Source organism: Callospermophilus lateralis, chromosome 1 (genome assembly GCF_048772815.1).
Source record: "Callospermophilus lateralis isolate mCalLat2 chromosome 1, mCalLat2.hap1, whole genome shotgun sequence".
Classification (NCBI taxonomy): Eukaryota; Metazoa; Chordata; class Mammalia; order Rodentia; family Sciuridae; genus Callospermophilus; species Callospermophilus lateralis.
The window spans coordinates 138,858,207-138,880,025 of NC_135305.1; the positions used below are offsets into that span (position 1 = coordinate 138,858,207).

At 48.7% G+C, this 21,819-nt stretch overlaps 1 protein-coding gene across 2 annotated transcripts; it reads right to left on the reverse strand.

Moving 5' to 3' along the window:
* Positions 1 to 84: 84 nt before the first annotated feature.
* On the reverse strand, positions 85 to 21,207 carry Lztr1 (leucine zipper like post translational regulator 1). 2 transcript variants are annotated; one of them, XM_076862497.1, is made up of 21 exons: positions 20,884 to 21,200; positions 20,411 to 20,473; positions 16,451 to 16,507; positions 13,367 to 13,446; positions 12,843 to 12,951; positions 12,184 to 12,267; positions 11,361 to 11,418; positions 10,555 to 10,694; positions 9,372 to 9,573; positions 8,815 to 8,970; positions 8,284 to 8,394; positions 7,471 to 7,563; positions 7,223 to 7,318; positions 6,985 to 7,138; positions 6,550 to 6,719; positions 6,217 to 6,373; positions 5,285 to 5,411; positions 5,043 to 5,192; positions 4,287 to 4,392; positions 4,138 to 4,218; positions 3,009 to 3,902 (listed from the first exon to the last, which is right to left on the reverse strand). In XM_076862497.1, exons 1-21 carry the CDS (start codon positions 21,081 to 21,083, stop codon positions 3,786 to 3,788), a joined length of 2,511 nt encoding a protein of 836 aa, XP_076718612.1. In that variant the 5' UTR covers positions 21,084 to 21,200; the 3' UTR covers positions 3,009 to 3,785. The 2 variants fall into 2 exon arrangements, with proteins under 2 accessions (XP_076718642.1, XP_076718612.1); XM_076862527.1 differs by lacking the exons at positions 3,009 to 3,902; positions 4,138 to 4,218; positions 4,287 to 4,392 and adding an exon at positions 85 to 347 and having other exon boundaries at positions 5,015 to 5,192; positions 20,884 to 21,207.
* Positions 21,208 to 21,819: the final 612 nt, after the last annotated feature.

Consider the following 21,819-nt stretch of genomic DNA (forward strand, 5'->3'; position numbering starts at 1 on the left):
TAAAAAAAAAAAATGCCTGGGGATGTTGTTCAATGGTTAAATGGTTAAGCACCCCTGTATTCAATCCCTGGTACAAAATATATATAAATTTCATGTATATATATCTGAAACAGTATATTCTGTGGGTCAGAGATTCCCTCCACTTACTCCCATCTCAAGACAGAAAGAGGGCTTTATGGTATCTACCCAGATGTGGTTTTTATTATATTAACTTTCTGATGGGGTTCATGTATTAGGTCAGTGCTGTGAAATGTGGTCTGTTGGTCTCTTTTTCTCTTCTCTCTAGCTGCTTTGAAGGGGTCCGCAGCTCCATTCTCTACCTCCTCCTGCTGATGTCACCTGCTTTCCTGTAAAAAAAAAAAAGCCTCAGAACCTGCCACTTTGCCTTTCACAGGATCTGAGAGCCTCTTCCCAGATTTTCCAGGTTCTCTAGATGCCCAGCCCTTACCAGAACAGTAGCATCCCTCTCTCAAGCCTTATCCTATCTCCCCTTCAACTTTCTTGCCATACCTCCATCAGAGCCTATGTTCTAAATGAGCAGTTGCCAGGTGGACAATATTCTGTAGAAGGTCCAGTGCCAGCTCCAGGCTTGCAGGCAGAGAAGCAGCACTGCAGCTGACAAACCTGCATCAGAAGCTGGCACAGGCAGATATCCGCCAGACTCTGAAGGAGCATGTGTAGAACTTTGCTGTACAGATGAGTAGCAGCATGATCTGAAGGAGGATCCACCCATCAAGGCTGAAGTTTCTTCCATTCTTATTTGTCTACCAAGCACAGGATCAGAATTGGACCTATGTGATCCACCAGATACCATATAAAAGTAGATTCTAGAAGGCTGTCTTGCTATCTGGCTCACTTCAGGGTTCCAACCTTATTCCCACCAGACAGTGTTGGCAGTCCCCAGAGAGACCCAAAATGATTGGCTGTGGGGAGCTGAGATCCTGGTTCCTAATTTTTAAGATTTTTTTTTAGTGCAGATGGACACAATGCCTTAATTTTAATTTATTCATTGTTGCAAGCAAGCCATGGACTGTGTGAGCTATGAGCATTCGAGCAGATGGGAGGACTGGCCTGGTGTTATATGCTCTTTGGGCTGTGCAACACACATATGCACTTTCCTCTCTCCGTGCCTGTGACTAGCCAAGATGTCAATCTGCTGACCACAAGACATCAGGAAGCTAGACTCAATCCTCTGAAACCTGCCCCTTGCCTTATTTGGAAAGAACATTCCATGGAACTTCCTTCTGTGTACCCCGCCCCCATTAAAATAAAGAATCTAGGTACAAGTTCTCTCTTTCCAACAGACCCTTAAGGTCGAGAGCTGTCCCTGAGTCCTGCAGGCAAAATGTATTTCTGTGTATTGAGTGCTTCTTTCACCGTAAGTTGGTGCAGCCAGATCTTGTGAACCCAGCTCAGGTCGCCAGCATCGCTAGCTGGTAATAATTTATGTGGTGCTCAGGATTGAACCCAGTTCTTATACATGCTAGGCAAGCACTCTGCCACAACTCTAGACCCTAACTACCTCCTTCAGTGTTTCAGAGGTGAACAGGTATTAGAGACTTCTGTTTATACAACTCATTGCCCCATAGGGTTCTCTGAAGGACAGAACAGTATCTGTATGGACCACTGCACAGTGCCAAGCAGTCTTTAACTTGGGTCTTGAAACAATCTTGATTGAAGCAAGCCAGCCCCCTTAAGAACATTCATAATCTACAAAGGCACAGTAAGCTTCTTTTCACCTGCCTGGCAGCTCAGAAGGCTATCCCCTGCACTGCTTAATATCTGGTTGGTCTCCATCAGAAAAAAAAAAGGGGAATGATGATGACTATCACTGACTTGTGGATGCTCTGCTTGGCTAGTAATGAGGCCTAGCAAGAAAAAATTAGATCCTGGAAGTTTGGGAAGAGGAGGTAGGTAGATCCTGGCCTCAGTGTCATTTTTCTTCAGCAAATGAGAACTTGAAAGTCTTCACTTTGTGAAGTGGCAAAGAGCAAAATGCATAGGTTGATTCTTAATACCAGCATGGTCTCTCCCTGTTAGTCCCCTTGGCCTTGTAGCACAAGGAGCACACCTGACTTTCTGGTCATAACAATGTTCTCATACTTGCTTTAATTTATTCATATCTCGCCTAGAAGAGATACTCAAGGATCCAGTTACAAGGGTCTCCATAGAGCAGGGTTTACAGATTATTGTTCGTGAGGCTTCCAGGCCTGTCTCTCTAAGACAGGGTTGGCAAGGCTGCCCTGGGGGTATGATAAGACTAAAACTGGTGGAAACTTGGCAGGTGACTCTGGCACAATGAGTCATTTATACCTGGAATGTCTTACTGCCCAACCCAGGCTGCCCCTTGTCTTCTCAATTCTAGCCTGCTGCTCCTTCATAGGGACTGTCACTCAGCTAGCCACCTGCTTCAGCTTCTGCTCCACACCTTCTTCACTTCCCTGCTTATCTTGCAAGGATACCCTACCTCCACCTATTTGCAGCCACTTGGGGCCCATGGCAGGCCCATGTCTGGGTGGAGCTCAACCAGAGGAGGGAAGTGTGTCAGAAGAGAACAGATGTTTCCCAAGGTACACTCTGGCTTCCTGATAGGACAATGCAGGTCCTGCGTTCTGGTTCCTGGAAAAGCACAACTGAGCCTCCTCCATCAGAATGGATTGATACGGGTTCTATTTGGATAATAGGATGATTTTCTGATCTTTCCTCAGTTCCCTGCCCAGGCAAGAGGGTAGCCTTCCCTGGGACCCAACAGAGATGTGCAGGATCATAAAAACCCTACTGCAGGGCTCTTGGGGAGGGGCCAGCCTGGACACCTCCTATACTTTTTCTCTCTCTTGACTGGGTGACACCAGGTGGTAGGAGGGCATATATAGATAGAAAGGCAAGGCTGGCTGAACCTGTGTCTGGGGGTCAACCAAACCATTAGGCTGCTGCACAGCCTGTGCTTCACTGTGGGAGGGCACAGAGGTTGAGAACCGCAGGTCAGTGATGGAGACAATAACAGTGTGTGTAGGTAGCACTGCTTTGACTTTAATGGAAGCATGTCCATGACAGATTAAATACTTGGGGGCATCTCTGCTGACTTCTGCTTTGCCCCTACACAGAGATGAGTTGGGAATCTGCAGCCCTTCTGGAAGCCACTCCTAGCCCAGCATGACTATGCTGTGCTGGGAACTGACCTTGGGTTCTTCACTCCAAAATTAGTCTCCAGAGTCAAGAGCAGACCTCCTGTCACTGGTCTGTATTCACAAGTCCTGGTGGGCAGAGGACTCTTTACATGGACTTCTCTTGAGAGTTGTGGGGCAGTGTGCAGGGGAAGTCCCTTATGCCATAGTAATTCTGCCAAGCCCCCTTCACCATGTCTGAGGGGCCCTTATAACAGGAAACTACTCTTGAATCCATAAGACCACAGGGGCCAGGCTGAGTGTTCCAAAGCCCATGCCCAGCTCTGAAGTTAACCTTCTAGTCTCCCCATTACTGGTTGATGCCCAGGTCCCCTGTCTCCTGTAGTGTCCCAGTCACTTCAATCATGGCCTCCCACCCAGGGAAAGGTAACAGCTTAAAAGGGGATCTATTTCACTATTCCAACCTGTGGGTCCTTTGTCCACATCAATGAAATGAGGTTTTTGGGGTCCCCTGCACCTGCTGAGCTCCATTTGGAGGCTCTGAGCACCCTGATCCTTGACTCCACAGGAACAGCTACACTGCAGACACAGGAATGGCCAGAGCAGTAGGTCAACCAATCTGGCATAATTTTCCATGCTGGTTTGATACCAATGGTGCTCTCAAATGTCAGCACCCAGCTCTGCACACTGCTTGTCAGAGATGTGTGAGGCCAGAGAGTCTATGATGTCCAGCAGCAACTGCTGGCTCAGTGACCGCAGTGTGGGTAACTTGGAGACCTGTACAGATGACCAAAATGCCAAAATGAGACAGAACCAGATTCCTAAAAGGGCCAAGGTGGGTGGCTGAGTTCTTTGGGGCCCAACCTTCTCTGGACTTGGGCTGACTCTGAGGACCAGACAAGTGGCCAATGGGTATAGTTTGCTTGGCCCAGCCCAGATGCACCCCCCACCTCCATGAAGTACTGATGAGGAGGGCTGAATTCATGAGCTCTGGATCAAGACAGGCCCTGACCTTGGTGAACTGGTGCACAATGATATGGAGGCAGTGCCGCTTCATGTCCAGTGCCTGTGTCTTGTCAGCGGCCTCCAGGATCTGCAATGGCAATAACTCTGAGGCACTGTCCCACCTCCCCTACCCCCAGAGGGAGAGGTGGGCTATACCTGCAGCACATTCTGCACAGTCACATTCATCTCCAGGTTCTGCTTGCAGTATGCCTGCAGCCGATTGTTGTAGAAGCCATAGTAGTAGGGGGCAGCAAAAAGGTAGCTGTGGGCTGGTTAAGGAGCCACTGACCAAGGGAAGCCCATATGCCCATCAGCTGTTCTCTCCATTCTCTCCTAGGAATGTGGTTCAGGAGCCTCATATACCAGGGGCTAGGGCTTCATCCAGATGCAGATATTGGCTGATTTCTAAACAGGTCTTATTCAAGATCCAAAGAAAACCACAAATCTCATTCTCTCATGCACATCTGCAGAACTTCTCCATAGCCTCACTAGCTAACATGCATTCTAGTACCTCATGTTCAAACCCCACTGAAGAAGCTGGAATGTAGCTCAGTGGTCAAGCAGTTAGTTGCCTGGCATACATGAGGCCCTAGGTTAGACACCCAGCACTGCAAAGAGTGGGGGAAAGGTTTTGACACCACTGAAGTGAAGTAAGAGAAATCACTTCCTATCTGCCTGCTTGCTTGTTTCAGAGAACAGTGGCCAACACCATTCTCCCAGGATACGAACCCTCCCTACCAGCTGCCCACCTGCTCTAGACACCTTGCACCAGGCACTGAGAAATCTTCTAGAATGCAGAAATGGTCCACCTCCATCTGGCCAAGACAGGGCAACAGGACCCCAAAGTAGCCCAAGGGCGGGTACTATGACCCCTCAGTGCTGACCAGAGAGTGTCTTGAGTTATGAGGATACAGGGAGTCCTCAGGCGGCATGTTGACTTCTCCATAGTAGATGTAGCGCAGCATGGACTCAAAGGCCTGCCTGCTGGGCACCATCTCCCCAATGGAGATGTTCACCTGCCCATCCTCAGGCATGAAGGACCGGAACATGGCCTCAAAGTAGCTGTGGGAGGGGGGTGCAAATGCCCATCTCTCAGAAGAAGGAAGCCAACACCTGGGCTCCACCCTGCCCTCTTGTATAGGCCTTCGACCCACCTAGAGCGGGCTGCCAGGATGGCCTTGTGAGCTGGCCGTGGATGCCCATCTAGCAGTAGAGTGATGTCACAGAACTCTGCACCTGCCCCCTCCAGGTATGCTTTCATGTCCTGGATCAGAGATGTGCCTGAAAGGTAGGTGTGAAAGGACCCTGAGCAGGTGGCCCCTCCACACCCCAAGCAGACCCTGATCAAAGGGACTATTTTATATTCTACTCTCGGGACCCCACAGGCACTGCCTCTCCGCATGTCAGCCCACATGGCTGCCCTGTACAAAGCTTCCCAAGGCCAGATGAGCCTCCAGTCTCTATTTTTTCCTCTCAGTTCCCCAGGCTAGCTGGACCTCTGCATTCCCAAAGATAGTCCCAAGGCCTGCCACTACCAACATCTGATTTTCCACAACTTGGCCCACTGTGTCCTCCTTTGGGCCTATCACTTGACCTCTGGTGTCTCCAGATATGACCAAGGGTCAGTGGCAAGGGTCAGCATGGGCTCCAAGGAACATTGGGAGAAAGAAGGAGCCTGTAACATCTCTTTCAGAGTGAGAGGAGACAAGAAAGCACTGGGAGTACATGAGGCTGTTCTCAACCATCACTGTGTCTAAAACAAATGTTCAGTGGCTGATCACTGACCCTGAACCATCAGACCTGATGGTCCAGGCAGAAAGAAGTACTCATGTTAAACCCAGAAATGGGCTTAGGGAATCCAGGCTCATTGCTGCATAGCCTGCTATGGAAAGCCCTGGGGGGACTGAGGAGATTCTATGAGGGAGCCTGCTTTCCCCTGTCCATCCCTGCCCCTGTGCCCAGCAGTACATGGCCACAGATCCACCCCGTGTCCCAAGAGCTTAGCAAGTGGCCTCCACGGCTCTTAAGTGTTTTACCCAACACTATCCATCACTCCCCACAGTGCAGGGTAATAAGGGCTCTTTACCAATGTCCATGGGCTGGTCTGAGGAGGTGCGAGGGGGTGGCTGTTGCTTCCGCCTTACAATCTCCACTATCAGTGGGGATGAGAGGCGCTCAAATTCCTTCATCATGATCACCTGGTTGAAGTGGGACTCCTTCACCACGAAGTTCAGGCAGTGTTCCTGGGACAGACAGGCCCGGGCAGGCAAGTGGGGTCAGCCCAAGGCCCCAAGCTGGGCAAGGGGCTTGCTGCAGGGAGCAGAGTTGGGACCCAGCCTGAGCATGCATGCCCCACCCCATCCAGCAGAGCCCCAGGCTGGCAAATGATCCAAGCAGTAGCACTAACTCCTGCCCGCACCTTGAGCTGTCCCAGCTGCAGTTTCGCAGCGCTCTCACACACAACCAGTACATTCTGCAGGTCCACAGAGGCCTCAATGTATTGCCGACACAACTGTTCCAGGCGGCACAACTGGAAGCTTAGCGCCAATTTGTACACATCCATGATGAGCAGCACATCCTCCACATGGCCTGCACCCAAAAGTCCTTGAGCCTCAGGGATCCCCGGAAGGGAAGCCTAGGGACACAGCCCAGGGCTCCCTCACAGATGAATTTGGGTCAGGACTACTGAGTGTCAGCTGGGTCCCATGCTGGCTGCTGTGATCACACGTAATCAAGAGTGCCCACAGCCTCTGACAGAGGGTCTGTCTATAAGGCCCTCTGACTAGCACACCCACCTTCTAGTTCTGTTGTCACCCCCTGCCCTGTTACTGTACCACCCACACACCATGCAGACCTTTCCTTGGGTACTTGATCTTGTCGGTGTACAGAAACAGCATGAGCACCTCAAAGGGTCGTGCCTCAGCCTCCCGAATGGCCACACGCAGCAGGGGCAGCCGTGTTCCACTAGGAACCTCCCTGGGAGCAGGGGCTGCCTCCTCCTCCAGCTTCTGAGGGGAAAAGAAAGGAGCTCAAGGGAACCCCAGTGAACAATGGACACAGCTACCCAATTCAGCAGTAGAGGGAAATCTTACCTGAGCCAATCGCTCACGTGCCTGCATGATCTTCCTGCGGAGCCAGCGGCTCCTTGCCGTGACAATGGCCACATGGCCTTGCACACACTCTTCCTTCTACATAAAGAATGATATATGAAGGGTACAGGAACCTCATTCCAAGGGACAAAGGCCAGCTGGCTAGGGAAGTCACCACTATGTGGTCAGCTGGGCCTCAGAGAGAAGTTCCCACTCAGCAAATGGGGCTGGGCTTAAGGAAGGGCACCCACCTCACCCAACACGAACTCCACATCACAGAACTGGCGGCTTTCCCACAGCCGCCCATAGTCTTCATGCAGCGTGCACTTAGGATAACAGGAGAACTGCAGAAGAAGACCCCAGTGCTGCCATGCAGGTCAACCCTGAGGCTCCTATCCAGCCTATGCTATCCTACAGAGTGCAAAGGTAGACAGGCCTGGCTGAGGAAAGGGAGGAGTTATCTCTCTACCCACAGGCATGCCTTGCTCTGGGCCTTAACTGCCCACTGGTTCCACACCAGCAGGGTACTCTCACTGCCACTCCTTGCCTTAAGCTAGTTCCCCAAACTTTGGCAGGGTTGTGGCATCTCCACTGCCTGGACCTAAGTACTCATGCTGGCTCCACCAGTATACCTCTGTCTTCCACTGTCCCATGGACTCCTGCTTGGACCACATGTTCTTCCAAGTGTGGGAAGAAGCTGCCATGGAAAGTCTACCCTCTTCTAAGCTATGGGTGTCCTGGAGGTCCCAGTGCTCAGTCTAGCCAGGCTGCATCTACGAGGTCAGCTTATTCCCTCACATTTCCCTACCCTGCTCTGAAGCTGGGGGTCTGCCTGGTCCATTCTGCACTGAAGGTCAGTGACCTATTCCTAGTGTCACCTCAGCCTTCCCTCAACCTAGAGTCATCACTCCCCATCACTGGCCTTAAAGAGGCTTCCATCCCATCAGGCTCAGTGATCAACAGGCACCCTTGGACAAGCCCTGCCCCTACCTACTGGGCTTCAGTGTTCTAATCACTGCGGCTTGTCCATCCCAGTAGGCCCTACAAGTTCATGAGCCACATACCTGGAACCTGTACATCTCCCCACTGCGGATGTTGTTGTCCACGGTGCCCCCAAAGATGTACATGGCATCAGAAATGACAGCAGCTGCATGGAAGAGCCTCCCGCTGGGCAGCTAAGGAGGGTGACAAGTGGGCAGAGGGGAAGGGATGGGGCATAATTTCCAGCACTGGGGTTGGTGGTGGCTAAGCCATGGGCAAGGATATGACTGTGAAGGAGAGGCCAAACAGCCCAGTCTCTGAGGTTACAAATTTCCTGAGTGCAACTGCAGACAACAGTGGGAGCCAGGGCCATGTGGACGAGTGGGGTAGAATGGGATATGAGACCCTCAGGATAAACAGACCCCAGAGGGCAAAGTCTGGAGACCCCAGGGACATTGGTCCAGCCAACAGAGCATGGACTCCTGGCCCTGTGTCTCCTTTGCTGAGTGACTCTGAACAGTTTTCAGAGCCTCCTTCTCCCTATCTGTGACAGGTACATCATAGTATCTGCTTCAAGGAGTGATGGAGCCTTAACAAGTGTCTCTGCCCCTTACCTCTGAGGCTGGCTGGCTGGGCTGCTTAGGTAAGGTAGTACCAAAATCCAAGCCAAACACATCCCGGGACTTCTTGAAGCTACCCCGCTCCTCAGAGGTCAGGGTGGGTGCTTCCTCGGAAGTGGAAGCTCGCTCCGGCACCTCAGCCCCACCAACCTGGTGGGGAGAAACGTGGGCATGTGACCAGTCAGCAAGGGCTGGGTAGGCTGTCATCCCTGCCAGAGCATGCTGTGGGTTTAGAAGAAGGGAAAAAGAACAGGATGAGGGCTGTGAAGGTGAGCCCAGGCATCAATCAAAGCAGGTTTCCCCATAATGTTTGTAGGACAGCAGCACAGTGCAGACAGAATGGAACACGGAATATTAAAAACCTGAAGACTGCAGAAGGGGCTAGAGCCAGAGGGGCAGGCATTCAGGGCTGAGGGCCCAGGGTGTCCTGGCCTTGCTTCTCTTGACTTTCTGGAACCCTGGGAGCCCCCTGAGGCTATGAGAGCCATTGGCATCCAGCCAGTGGGTCAGGACCCCCTGGAACCCCTACTCCATAGCTTGGTAGTGCTCACCTCACTGTCAGAGCTAGGCTGGACAACCTCCCAGGTCTGGAAGTCCACATCGTAGCAATGCAGTTCATTGGGAAGAGTGTTGTCAGCTGCACCCCCAAACACATACAAGTGGCGGTCAAAGGCCACCATGGTATGTCCATAGCGCCGCTGTGGGGGCGGCGGGGAGCCCCGGAGCAGGTGTTCAGTGGGGATACGTGTCCACCTGGAGCACACAACAGTAAACTAGTGCTGGGGTAGGAATTCTGTTCCTTACCAAAGCCTCCCCACAACAAGTTCCCCCTGTGAAGTCCCCTGCAATTCCTATGGTGACCATCTCAGGATCCCAAGGGAGGGCCTGGATATGGGTCTCCAGAATTCCATGCCCTGTTTAGCTCTGGCACCACCAGCCTTGTCCAACTTCATGGGGTCCTGCACAAGCCCCCCTCCCTCTGACATGAAGCAGGAAGCAGTGATGGTATGGGAAACTGACCTCTGGGCAGTTTGCTCTCTGGGGAATGGAATTGTGCCACTGTGGGTTGCTGAGCAGACTGCCAAGTCCCCACTCTGGATCCCACATGCTAATGCTGCTCCTACAGTATCTCCAGCAAATTGTCTCTTTTGCTAAGTAAGTTGAAGAACCAAAATAGATCCTGGCTAATAGATCCATGTGGCTGTATGCTGCCAACCCCTGCCCATCACCCAAAGAGGTTTCTCTCCACCAGGGATACCAGCCCTTCCTCCTACCTATCCCTAATCTAAAGGGCAATTCTTGAGTCACCTCCAAAGCCCATGTTCCCTCTTTTCCATTCACTCCCAGTGACAGACGACACAGCCCCATCACAGGGGAAAAGTCAACTGGTAGCCAAGGACAGTATAGGACAGAAGTTCTCAGGACCTGGGCACCTCTCCCATCTTCTGCCATCACAGGACAGCTGTACCAGTCCCATTTGTTATTGGTAGGACTGATCAAGCCACTCACAGGGCAGGAGTTGTCCTCCAAAGGGAGGCTCAGCCAGGGTTCCTGGTCCAAACCCTATTTTGCTGAGCTGCAGCCATACCTGAGGAACCTGGTGGGTGTGCCACACATCCCTGCTCCAGGCTATATATTCCTGCTATATGTGAGAGCTTGGAAAGATGGGCTACCATGGCTATCAGAAACAGGCTAGGACATTAACTATGCCTCCTCCCCAAGCAGAGTGCTTACGTCTTATCCTTGAATTCAAACTGGAAGAGGTTGTTGGTTATCTTGGCTCCACTCTGTCCTGAGAATACAAACATCTTGTCCCGGCACACAGCCACAGGGAAGTTGCAGCAAGACGGTGGGATCTCACCACTCTGGGCCACCTGGGATGAGGGTGCAACTCAGTCCAAGGCTCTCACAGGACCTCAGCTCACATATCTATGTACTTATAAAGTGGGACCTTCATTCTTGAAGATTTGTGAATGAGGGTTCATAGACCAGTTTTTGCTGAACAGCTTATAACCCATCTCATCCATATACAGGAGTATGGTTTTGACCAGTGGGGGTTAAAACCATGAGGGTAAAATCATTAGAGGTTAAAAATCACACATTTCTACAAGGAAAGGAAAGTCCTAGGGGAAACTCCAGTAATTAGGACACCAGAGAGCAAGTTGTCTTCACTATGTTCAAATAAGTGTAGATTAGACCAAACTCATATACATCATCACAACACACAGTACTCTGCCCATCCGTAACTCAGTGTCATACCCCCTGCCTTTTTCAGTGCTGGGGACTGTATCCAAGGCCTTGCACATGCTACACAAGCACTCTACCACTAAGCCACATCCTCAGCCTGAAGACTTAAAAAGTCTTCAGTCACTGTGCAATTGGTGCTAGAATTGGTCCTGAGGTTCCTGCCAGGTCATGGAGGACAGTGAAGCTGGGCTTTGGCAAAGGCAAGAAAGCAGCCTCTGTTGCCACCCTACCTTGGCTTCTTGCACCCCACAGCAGCCCTTGTCTTTACCCCAGCAGCTCTCTGAACACCTCACCTCCTCCCAGCACGTGAGTTCCCGATCCTGGAGGCCAATCGTCCACATGTCATTCAACCTGCATTAGGACAGTGGGATCAGATTCCTTTGGATCTGGCTGTTAGGGTAGACCAGGCCCTGGCCAGGGCAAATGAATGCAGGGAAAAACAACCTGCCATGTAAGTAGGGGACTACCTGTGAAGCTTTGACATGGGAGCTGGGTGTGGGAGCAGGAACTGCACCAAATCCTTGCCATTCCAGGTCCCCTACCCAGATAGGAACAAGTAACCTCATATACAACATCTGGCACAGTGGAACAGGGCCACAGCTTCTTCAGCTATTCTCCCCCAAAGCAAGGAGAAGACTGTAGATACCACAAAAATCACCACTACCACTGTATCACTAGGAATTTCTACAATGCTAAAGTTGGGAATGAGCACATACTATTTTTGTAATCAGAAAAATATAGCAAAACTAATTTACTAAATTTAGAAGGAAAATGCCTGTGATATAGGCAGGAACCTAAAGCTGGGTCTGTGCCCTGACACTGCCCACCCACCCATGTACTGAGCCCCTCAGGGTCCCTCTTCCTGGTGGTACCCAAATAACATCATCTGATTAATCAAGGGGCCACAGGATTAGCGGCAGGTCCCACTCAGCAGTCTCACCTCCATTTACCCAAATTCCTCTCCTCCAACCATGCCCCGTCATGAGAAACCCCCAGAGTAGCAATCAAAATCCACCTGGCTGACCTTTCCTAGACTGAGCTCTCAAATTCCAGGAAAGCTCACTGTGTACCTACGTACATTCAGAGATGGGGTACACAGGCCAGGCCACTGCCTACCTGGCATTGCCATCATAGCCAGCGAAGATCCACAGCTTGTCACTGTATACCGTGGCCCCATGAGCTGACCTGGCAACTGGCAACCTAAAGTGAAAAGGGAGTGAAGAAAGAAACCATCCAGTAAAGGACAGAGCTTACAGTCACACATAGTGGGATACAAACCACAGCTGGACTGCTAAGGTCACATATTCCTGACAATGAGTCTCTGAGGGCCACTTCTGGGGTACTGGGAAGGAGCAACAGAACCGGAAGGTAGGGTTGTGAGGCCTGGATGATAGCTAGATACAAAAACTAGATGTAAGGCTGGAGATATGGCTCAGTGATAGAGCACTTGTCTAGGATGCATGAAACCCTGGGTTTAATACTCAACACCTCAAAAACAAAAATGAAACTCAGATATTCACAGAGGCAGAGTATTATGTTTCAGCTTCCACAAAATACCAAAGGGGGTACTCACAAAGCAACACATCAGGTTTCTTCTAAAAGAAGGGCATCCAGAACTGAATATGGATACCTGGGGTAAGTGACCACTCCCGACTATCTGACTGCTTCATGCCCTCAGGCTCTCCCAGCCTTGGGCTCCCTGTCTGAAACATAAGAGAAAGCCAAGTTCAGGCCTGCTGCCATCCAGGCTCCTCCTGGTCCCACAGGTCTCTCACCGTCCTTCAATTTTCCACTCTGTCCACTGGCCAGTTGCAAACTTATATTCAAAGAGGTCATTTTTATTCTTCAAGTTAGAATTGGAATAAATGTCTCCAGTGTAGCCCCCTGGTAAAGAGAGAGCAAAAGTATCACACTAATGGCATATCTTCAAACTCCAGGAGCTGGGACAGAATCTGGCCCCACTTGAAGTGAACCAACTGGAAATCCACCTATAAATTACTGGGGCACCAACTATCTGCCTGCCTTGGTATTGGGCTCTAGGGATACAGAGATAAACAGGACACTGTTTCCTGCTCCAGCCCTCACAGAGGCAGATGACCCAACCCCATGGGCTCAAGACAGTTAGGGAAAGGGGTCCTCTGCCCAGTACAGGAGTTCAAAGCAATTCAGTGGACAAAGCTGAGGAGTGAACAGAAAGTATCTGCTAGGATATCTAGGATATGAGAAGACCCATCTTAGGAGAAGGCTGGCAGGAGGACAGGGCAGCTGTAGGCCCAGCAGGGAGTAGAAGGCTACTTACCAAAAACAAACATGCTGCTCCCATAGACAACAGCTGAGTGGTGGTATCGAGGGGCTGGTGGGGTGCCAGTGGTAAAGGCCCTATAGTAGGTACAAGGGTAGTATCACCAAGATTAGCCAGATAGTCCATGTCCCCACAGGGTGTCAACCCTTACACTTCAATTTTTTAAATGTCTCTTTACTACCCAGGCTGGCCTTGAGTTTGTGAGCTCAAGAGATCTTCCTGCCTCAGATTTCTGAGTGTTAGGACTACAGGGTAGGCCATGGCACCTAGTTTCCTTTTAATTTTGCATTTCAAAGATGATCACTTGCTGAGTGTGGGGATGTAAGCCTGTAATTCCAGAGGAACACAAGTTCATGGCCAGCCTGGGCAATTTAGCAAGACCCTATCTCAAAATTTCAAAAAATAATTAAGAGTGTAGATTAGGAATAAAGTGCCTCTGGCTTCTATCCTCAACCCCCAATACTGTTAAAAAAAAAAAAAAAAGTGGCACATCTGATAGAAACTTTATTTTTTATTATTTATTTACTTAGTACCAGGGAATAAACCCAGAGGTGCTTAACCACTGAGCCACATCCCCAGCCATTTTTATTTTTTATTTTGAGATAGGGTCTTACTAAGTTGCTTAGGGCCTTGCTAAATTGCTGGCTTTGAACTTGCAATCCTCCTGCCTCAGGCTCCCAAGCCACTAGGATTAGCCATCCCACTTGGCTCATAGAAACTTAAAAAAAAAAGCAATGGGCACCAAAACTCTTGCATAATTCCATTGTCAGAAAATCACTGTCAATAGCTAGGAGTCCTCCCTCCATAACTCTGAACCATGTCTGTGAAGAATTTTTTTTTTTTTTTAGTTATACATGGACACAATTTATTTATTTATTCATTTACTTATTTACTTATTCATTTTTATGTGGTGCTGAGGATCAAACCCAGTGTTTCATATGTGCGGGGCAGGTGCTCTACCACTGAGCTCCAGCTCCAGCCCCAAAGAATTTTTTAAAATTAATTAGTTATATATAGACACAATGCCCTTATTTTATTTATTTTTTATGTGGTGCTAAGAATCAAACTTAGTGCCTCACACATACTAGGCAAGTGCTCTACCACTGAGCCACAACTCCAGCCCCCAAAGAATTTTCTAATAAAATCAATGAGATGGATATTTTGTAACTTGCATTTTCAACTAGACAGTAGAACATCACTAGTGACCCCATGCCACACTAGGACTGACTAGGGCCATTCTCAGCAGCTCTAAGTATTCTGCAGCATGAGGTCACTAAATTTTATTTACTGAACTAAAAACCCATTTGCACTAATTATTTGGTGCTGCTCATTTTCTGGGAAAAGTTTGACAAAGAATTATAAAGTCTTCAGAGTGATTTCCCTCCCAGTAGTGGGGTATTAATGCCAGGGCCTTGCACATGCTAACCAAACACTTTACCATTCAGTTACATTCCCAACCTTTTTTAAATTTTATTTTGAGATAGGGTCTCATTAAGTTATACAAGCTGTCCTTGAACTTGGAATCATGTGTCTTGGCTTTCTGGGTAGCTAGGATTACAGATGTATAGATGTATGCCACTACAGCTAGCCTTAAGAGTGATTTTTCCTTTTCTTTCTTTCTTTTTTTTTTTTTTGGTGCTCTATCTCTGAGCTACATCCCCAGTCATTTCTATTTTATTATTATTATTATTATTATTATTATTATTATTATTATTACCAGGGGCTCTTAACCACTAAGCCACACCTCAGCCTCTTTTTTATATTTCATTTAGAGACAAGGACTCACCAAGTAGCTTAGGTTCTCACTAAATTACGGGGGCTGGCTTTGAACTCATGATTCTCCTGCTTCAGCCTACTGAGTCACTGGGATTACAGGCATATACCATGGCACATGGCTCTATTTTTGAAACATGGTCTCTATAAGCTGCTGAGGTTGGTCTCCTGCCTGAGTTTTACAAGTTGTTGGGACTGATTACAGCAGTATAGCACCACACCCGGCTCTTTAATGACTTTAAAAATTAAAATCAATCAGTTAACAGCTGTATCATAAAGAGAGAAAAAACATATCTACTTCTACAGTTATTCCAAGTGCTATCAAAGCTCCTGGGCATATGGCAGGTGATGCCAAGTGTTGCAGCCCTGTGTGGCTAAGGGTTCTGGCATCTTTTGAGCACTGACATCCTCCTCTGGCAAAAAGGACAATAAGACCCCACCCCAAAGGGCTGCTTGGGACCAAGGGAATGGCCCACAGAATAGAGTGTGGTGCCACAATGGGCTCCATGGGTTTGTGTTTCTGTTGAGAAAATGGTAGAGCTCAGAAAGCCCAGTATCTCCTGATTCTAGGAGATACTTCATATTTCCCCCTCAGCTGTGAGCTGCTCCCAGGCAGGGGCTGGACTACTGCGGATGGGCACAAATATGCAGTGTTCAGAAAGGGCGTGTGTCTCTCACTGGAGGCCACACAGCTGAGACAGATATCTGTGTGGAAGGGGTTAGTAAGGGTGTACATGCTGAAATAGGGTCTCAATAAGTTATACAGGCTGTCCTTGAACTTGGAATCATATGTCTTGGCTTTCTGGGTAGCTAGACCCTAACCCTACTACCAGTGTGGGGTCTCCTGGTAGAAGAGGGGCCCCATGGAGCAGGGAAGGGAGAAAAGATGTTGCTGCTAGCCATTGGGTGGCTTCCTGCACCAACACAGAGTCAATCCTGAGAGGATTCATTAACTGATACTCTCCCCTGCCTCAAGTCAGATCTCACAGGAATCCCTGGCCCAGGAGAAGTTCTGGTAACTGAGGGGCTCTCCTGCAGCAGAATTTGGGGACTCACAGTCAGATCAAATAGACCCCTTAGTTTCAATCACAGAATAATCAATCACAGTGGTAGTTAGAACAGAAACCCAGGAAATGCAGGAAAATACTCAGAGATTCTGGTTGTGGCATCCCAAAGGCCCAGGGGCTCTGGTTCTTTCCTCCTTGATCCTTCTCTCTGATTCTCCAGGATCAGCTGATTCTGCCAGCAACCAGTCCCAGCACAGCACAGAAGGAAGGACAGAGTCTTAGAGCATGGAAGGCTACCCACCTGCACCAGGAGCAGTCCTTCACATCGAAACGCAGGAGGTCATTGAGCATCGTCTTCCTAAAAGGCAGCAAGAGAGAGGGTGGCATTAGCCAGGTGTGCTTTGTGGGGCATTGCCCTACCAGGACTCTAGAGATGGGTATTGCATGCAGACCTTGCAAGGGATAACAGAAAGGGCCATTTTGGGGTGGCTCACTTACCTCTGGACCTGGCCAGGGTAAGACAACCAACTGATGCCTGAGGGACAAGAGTGATGACTACCAAGAAGGCTTCCCAGTTGATATGGGAACGAGGGCTGCCACACAGACAAGGTTAACCCACATGGAGTCAGAACCAAAGCATGATCCCAGCCACCAGGAGCCTACTCATGGGCTGCCATGAGGATGTGAAATAGTCCAAAGGCCAGACTCATCATTCACCCCAGTCTCAAGAATCCCCACTCACTTGCCTTAAACCCCTTCCCTCAGATGCTGCACCACCACAATGAGATGCTTCTTTGCCTCTCTCTGATCTTTCTAACATCTTTTTATTAATTGCAAAACCAATATAACAATTACATTAAATATACAATAAAATGGGAAACAAATTCACTGGCCATTGTACCACCTTACAGGGCTGCAAACCAACAGGAGCCCAGCACCAGCTTTAGGTGGGACTTATGCCAGGTGCCCCCTGCGGTCTCATTTCATCTATACTAGATGGGTGCCCTCCAAACTCCATTTTATAGAAGAACAAACAGTCTGGGAGATAAAAGGTTGTGCCTGGGGGCTGGGGTTATGGCTCAGTGGTAAAGCGCTGGGTTTGATCCTCAGCACTTCATAAAAATAAATAAAATAAAGGCATTTGTGCCAACTACAACTAAAAAAAATTAAAAAAAAAAAAAAAAAGGTTGTGTCTGAGACCATACAGCCAGGAATTCAGGAGCTGGCAAGTTAATGTTGTGGCTAATTCCTTCCCATCCTCCTTTTTTCCCCACCCCATCCCCAATCATGCCCCAGGAGGAGGTCATCTTTCTTTGATCTCGTTGATCTGACAGTCTACTGACAGGCTACAGAGTTGCAACCTAAGGGAAATAAATTTCCTGTTTCCTTCTCTTTTTTTTATTTTATTTTATTTTGAAACAACATTTTGTTAAATTGCTGAGGCTGGCCTCAAACTTTCAATCCTCTCATTTCAGCTTCCAGAGTCATCATTGGGATTATAGGCATGCATCATCATGCTTTGTATATCACAACACCTTGTAACCTGTTTCTTAGCGTCTCCTTTGTTGAACAAAAATATGGGAGAAAAAAAAAAAAAAAACTGGGCTGGGGATATAGTTAAGTTGGTAGAGTGCTTGCCTTGCATGCACAAGGCCCTGGGTTCAACCCCCAGCACCAAAAAAAAAAAAAAAAAAAGAAAAGAAAAAAAAATTATGGGAAGCTAGAAACCAAACCAAAATAGAAGGTATTCATGCCAAATGCTTCATAAACTGGAACTTTAAAGAAGCAGAGAGATCCCAATATAGATCAGCTTTTCCTAAAAACAATTGATTCCAGTCTACCTCCTTTAGTGTAATAAGGAAATCCCCTCTGCTTTAACCCTTATAAAAAAGGTAACCTGAAGTAACCTAATGTTAACCAATCAGCTTTTTGTTCGGTTTCCTTGTTCCCACCTTACAAGATCCATTGGGTTGCTCTTGTCCAGTGAGAACTCTCATTCTAATCTGTAGAATGGAGGCTGCCTCAATTCATGAATAAAAAATAAAAGCCAAAGAACTCTATAATTAATTAGTTGTAATTTTATATTACTGAAAATTTTTTTTTTAGTTGTTGATGAACCTTTACTTATATATATGCAGTGCTGAGAATTGAACCCTGTGCCTCATACATGCTAGGCAAGAACTCTACCGCTGAGCCACAATTCCAGCCCTGTGGTGATTTTATCTTTTGACACATCATAGCAAAGACTATTCTACTTATTGCTCCATAGTTATTACACAACTACCCACTACAGAATACTCCTGAGGACAGAGGTTCCCCATTTCCCACCTACTACCCTGTGCTTGACATCAAGGCCTTTTTTGGTTTGGGAGATTCTTGTTAAGGCTCCAATAAATATCTCTGAGTAGATGCCACTTTCTTATTTCATCCCACTTTTTGACATTTATTGAGTTGTCTAGGTGCTAGGATACTGGGATGAAAGGAGCACAGGCCTTGACATAGCAGAGGACACAGATTATATCCAACATCTGTGTGCTTCAGGGACAAATGGAGGTGGCAAAAGGTAAAGGAAATGAAGAAAGGCCTTACTCAAAGGGAGGATCAGAAGAGAGGCAGGAAGTGTGAAAAGGAGGGAATGGCCAATGCAAAGAGCTATTGTAGGAGCATGCTGGGAACAATCTGAAGGTAGCAAGGCAGCCAGCATGGCCCTGTGCAGCAAAGGAATAGGCAGAGGAACAATGGGAGGCACAAATGCATAGGCATCACAGACTGCAATGAGAACTTGGGCTTCTATTCAGAGAGGTAGAGAGATATCACAAGGTTATGAGTTGAGGAGGAATATACTTTGACTTGTATTTGTAAATAGATCCCCCTGACTGCCCTTGGGAAAAGAGACAAGCAGAAACAGGTTGGATACCAGGGGGTCATGGCCAAGGAGGCCTTTCTGTCTAGTGTGCAGGTCGTGATATGATTGCAAATTACCGCTTTAACCTCAGGTCAGCGCCCCCAAGGAGTCCTACAGGACTAAGGCTGCAATGCCCTTTCTGGCTTTTTTTTTTTTCTTTTCTTTTTTCCAGGGCTGAGGACCGAACCCAGGGCCTTGCGCGTGCTAGACAAGCACTCTGCCACTGAGCTAAATCCCCAACCCCAACAATGCCCTTTCTGGGCTTCAGGCCAGGTTCTGAGGCTGAGAGGCAGAACTAGGACTCATGAGCAGGATGGATAATGTATAGACACTCCACTCTCAGCACAGAGAAACTAACTACAACTTAACTGGTGGCAGTTCATGTGAATGGAGGTGTGCCCACCAACTGAACATTAGATCATTATCAAGTTATTTGCTAGGAGTCTATGCAATACAGGAAAACATTCACAAAAAAGTGGAAGATGTACAAAATAAATAAAACTGCTCCATAATTTTTGGCTGCAGAGTAAGCATGTGGATAAAGCCCAGAGGGAAGTCTGGGGAAAGAAAAAAGTGACTGGCAAGGCTGGCAGCAAGGGTACATATGTGTTTTTCAAAGCTACATCTAGGGCTGGGGTTGTGACTCAATGGTAGAGTGCTTGCCTAGCATGCTGAGAATCGAACCTAGTGTGGGGAACTGGGTTTGATTCTCAGCACTGCATATAAATAAATAAAATAAAGGTCCATCAACAACTAAAAAATATATATTTAAAAAAAAGCTACAGGGGAGGGGGGATAGTAGAGGATAGGAAAGGTAGCAGAATACAACAGTTACTATTATGGTATTATGTAAAAATGTGGATGTGTAACCGATGTGATTCTGCAATCTTTGTAATGTTTTGAATAACCAATAAAAAAATAAAATTAAAAAAAAATAAATAAAAAAATAAAAAAATAAAAATAAAAAAAAGCTACATCTGGGACTGTGGTGTGGCTCCACAGATGAGTGCTCGCCTTGTATGGGTGAAGCGCTGGGTTGATCCTCAGCACCACATAAAAATAAATAAATAAAATAAAAGTAGTTAAAAAAAAAAAAAAAGCTACATCTACTCACTCAAAACAAGAGGGACTGAGCATGCGCTACCCACCAAATGCTGTGAGGAGGACTTGAGGGCAGGATCTCATTTAATTCTCACCACAATCTGCAGTGTAAATGCAGGTAACCCCAAAGAGGGCAAACTAAAGCTTATAGTACTTAGCTGATGTCTGGAAAGATAGCAGTGGAGCTCCACAGGTCCAATCTGAGACCACACTGCTTCTCCCTACCTGGGACAAACACCTGATACTTAGACTCACCCGTTGTCCCCACCAAATACATAGATGGCATCTTTATAGGCCACCACTGTGTGCTTGCTGCGCCTAGAAAGAAAAAAGAGGTGGATGGTGGTAAAGCCAGGACACTAGTGGGTGGCACCCAAGGAATGGGACTACATGTGGTACTGCCACAGAAGTTAGAAAATATCTCTCAACTGCCAAGATCTACAGAGACCTACATTCCACCACAACCCCAAAGGACCCTGTACATGGGGATGCTCGACACCACCAGAGGATTTTCTAGACTTCCCACCCCACCACAAAGTTAGTGGGACCCCTACTATAGAGAAATAAGAATCACCCAACTCTGGGGATTACCTAGAAAGACCTTTCTCTGCCCTGGACACCACCCGACCCACTACCAGATTCTACTCCAGGACTTGACGCCCAAGCCTCGCCCCAAGGCCCCATCCTGGGACCTCCTCACTCCCAGTGCTTTCAGAATCCCGCCGTACCGGGCACCCACGAACTCGTCGCAGGGCGGGAGGCGCCGCCACCGATGAACTGTTTCGAAGGGCCCGAAGTTGAGCGTCAGGTATTCGACACTGTCTGAGCAGCTGTGGTCAAAGTCCACACTTGGAGCTACCTTGGAGCGCGCCCCACCTGCCAGGGCCCCGGCCCCGATCGGGCCCCCGGAGCCACCCGGCCCAGACATCCCGGGTGCACGCCGGATTGGCCACCCTGTCTGCAGGTCTTGCGGCCACCGCCCCGGACCGCCAGAAGGGACCACATTTCCCAGCGAGCCCTGCGCCAACGGCGCCACACTTCCGGCCAGCGTCACGATTAAGGCAACCCACACTTCCCGAAGAGTCTAGCACTCCATGACAGCTGGGGTAAGTGTGGAATCTGGTGGCCGACCTTGCCGGGAGCGTGTAACATTGCGGAAAGCACTTCTGGCGAAATACAGGGCCCAGGTTTCCCCTTCCAGTAAATGCGGTGGCCCCACCCCAATCTGTCAGGACGGCCCTTCCCGGCCCACCCCGCCGGTTAACCTTAAGCGGCGGCCGACTTGAAGTTCCCGGCATGCCCTGCGCCTACGCGTGGCTCCTGCTTAGATCGTCTGCAGCTTCTGGGATCCTAGATGGAGGGTTCCGGGTCGCTGGCGGCCGAGCTGTTTGTTCTCATCCTGCTTGCTCTCGGAGACCAACCTCCACCCGCCCCGCCTTCCTCCGCCCCCAGCCCCCCGGCCGCCTTATCTCCCCTTTGGGAAGCAAGTCTAGCTCAGCGCCTCAGACTTCTTATTCCACTTAATAGCAGACCCTTTGCTTCTTCACCTGCTAAATGAGGATTCAGAAAGCTCCAAGTGCTATGAAAAGCATGGTATCTGTCTTAGGACCCAGCTCCTAGAGCCCCCAAAGTTTTAGGCATGAGCTGCAGCTGACCTCTGAAGA

Coding starts and splice junctions, on each gene's coding strand:
- Lztr1 (XM_076862497.1), bottom strand. CDS start 21,083: ATGTCTGGGCCGGGTGGCTCCGGGGGCCCGATCGGGGCCGGGGCCCTG. Junction 16,508..20,410: donor GTATTTGGTGGGGACAACGG/GTGAGTCTAAGT, acceptor GCTGCCTTTTAG/GAAGACGATGCTCAATGACC. Junction 12,952..13,366: donor GAGCAGCATGTTTGTTTTTG/GTAAGTAGCCTT, acceptor TCTCTTTACCAG/GGGGCTACACTGGAGACATT.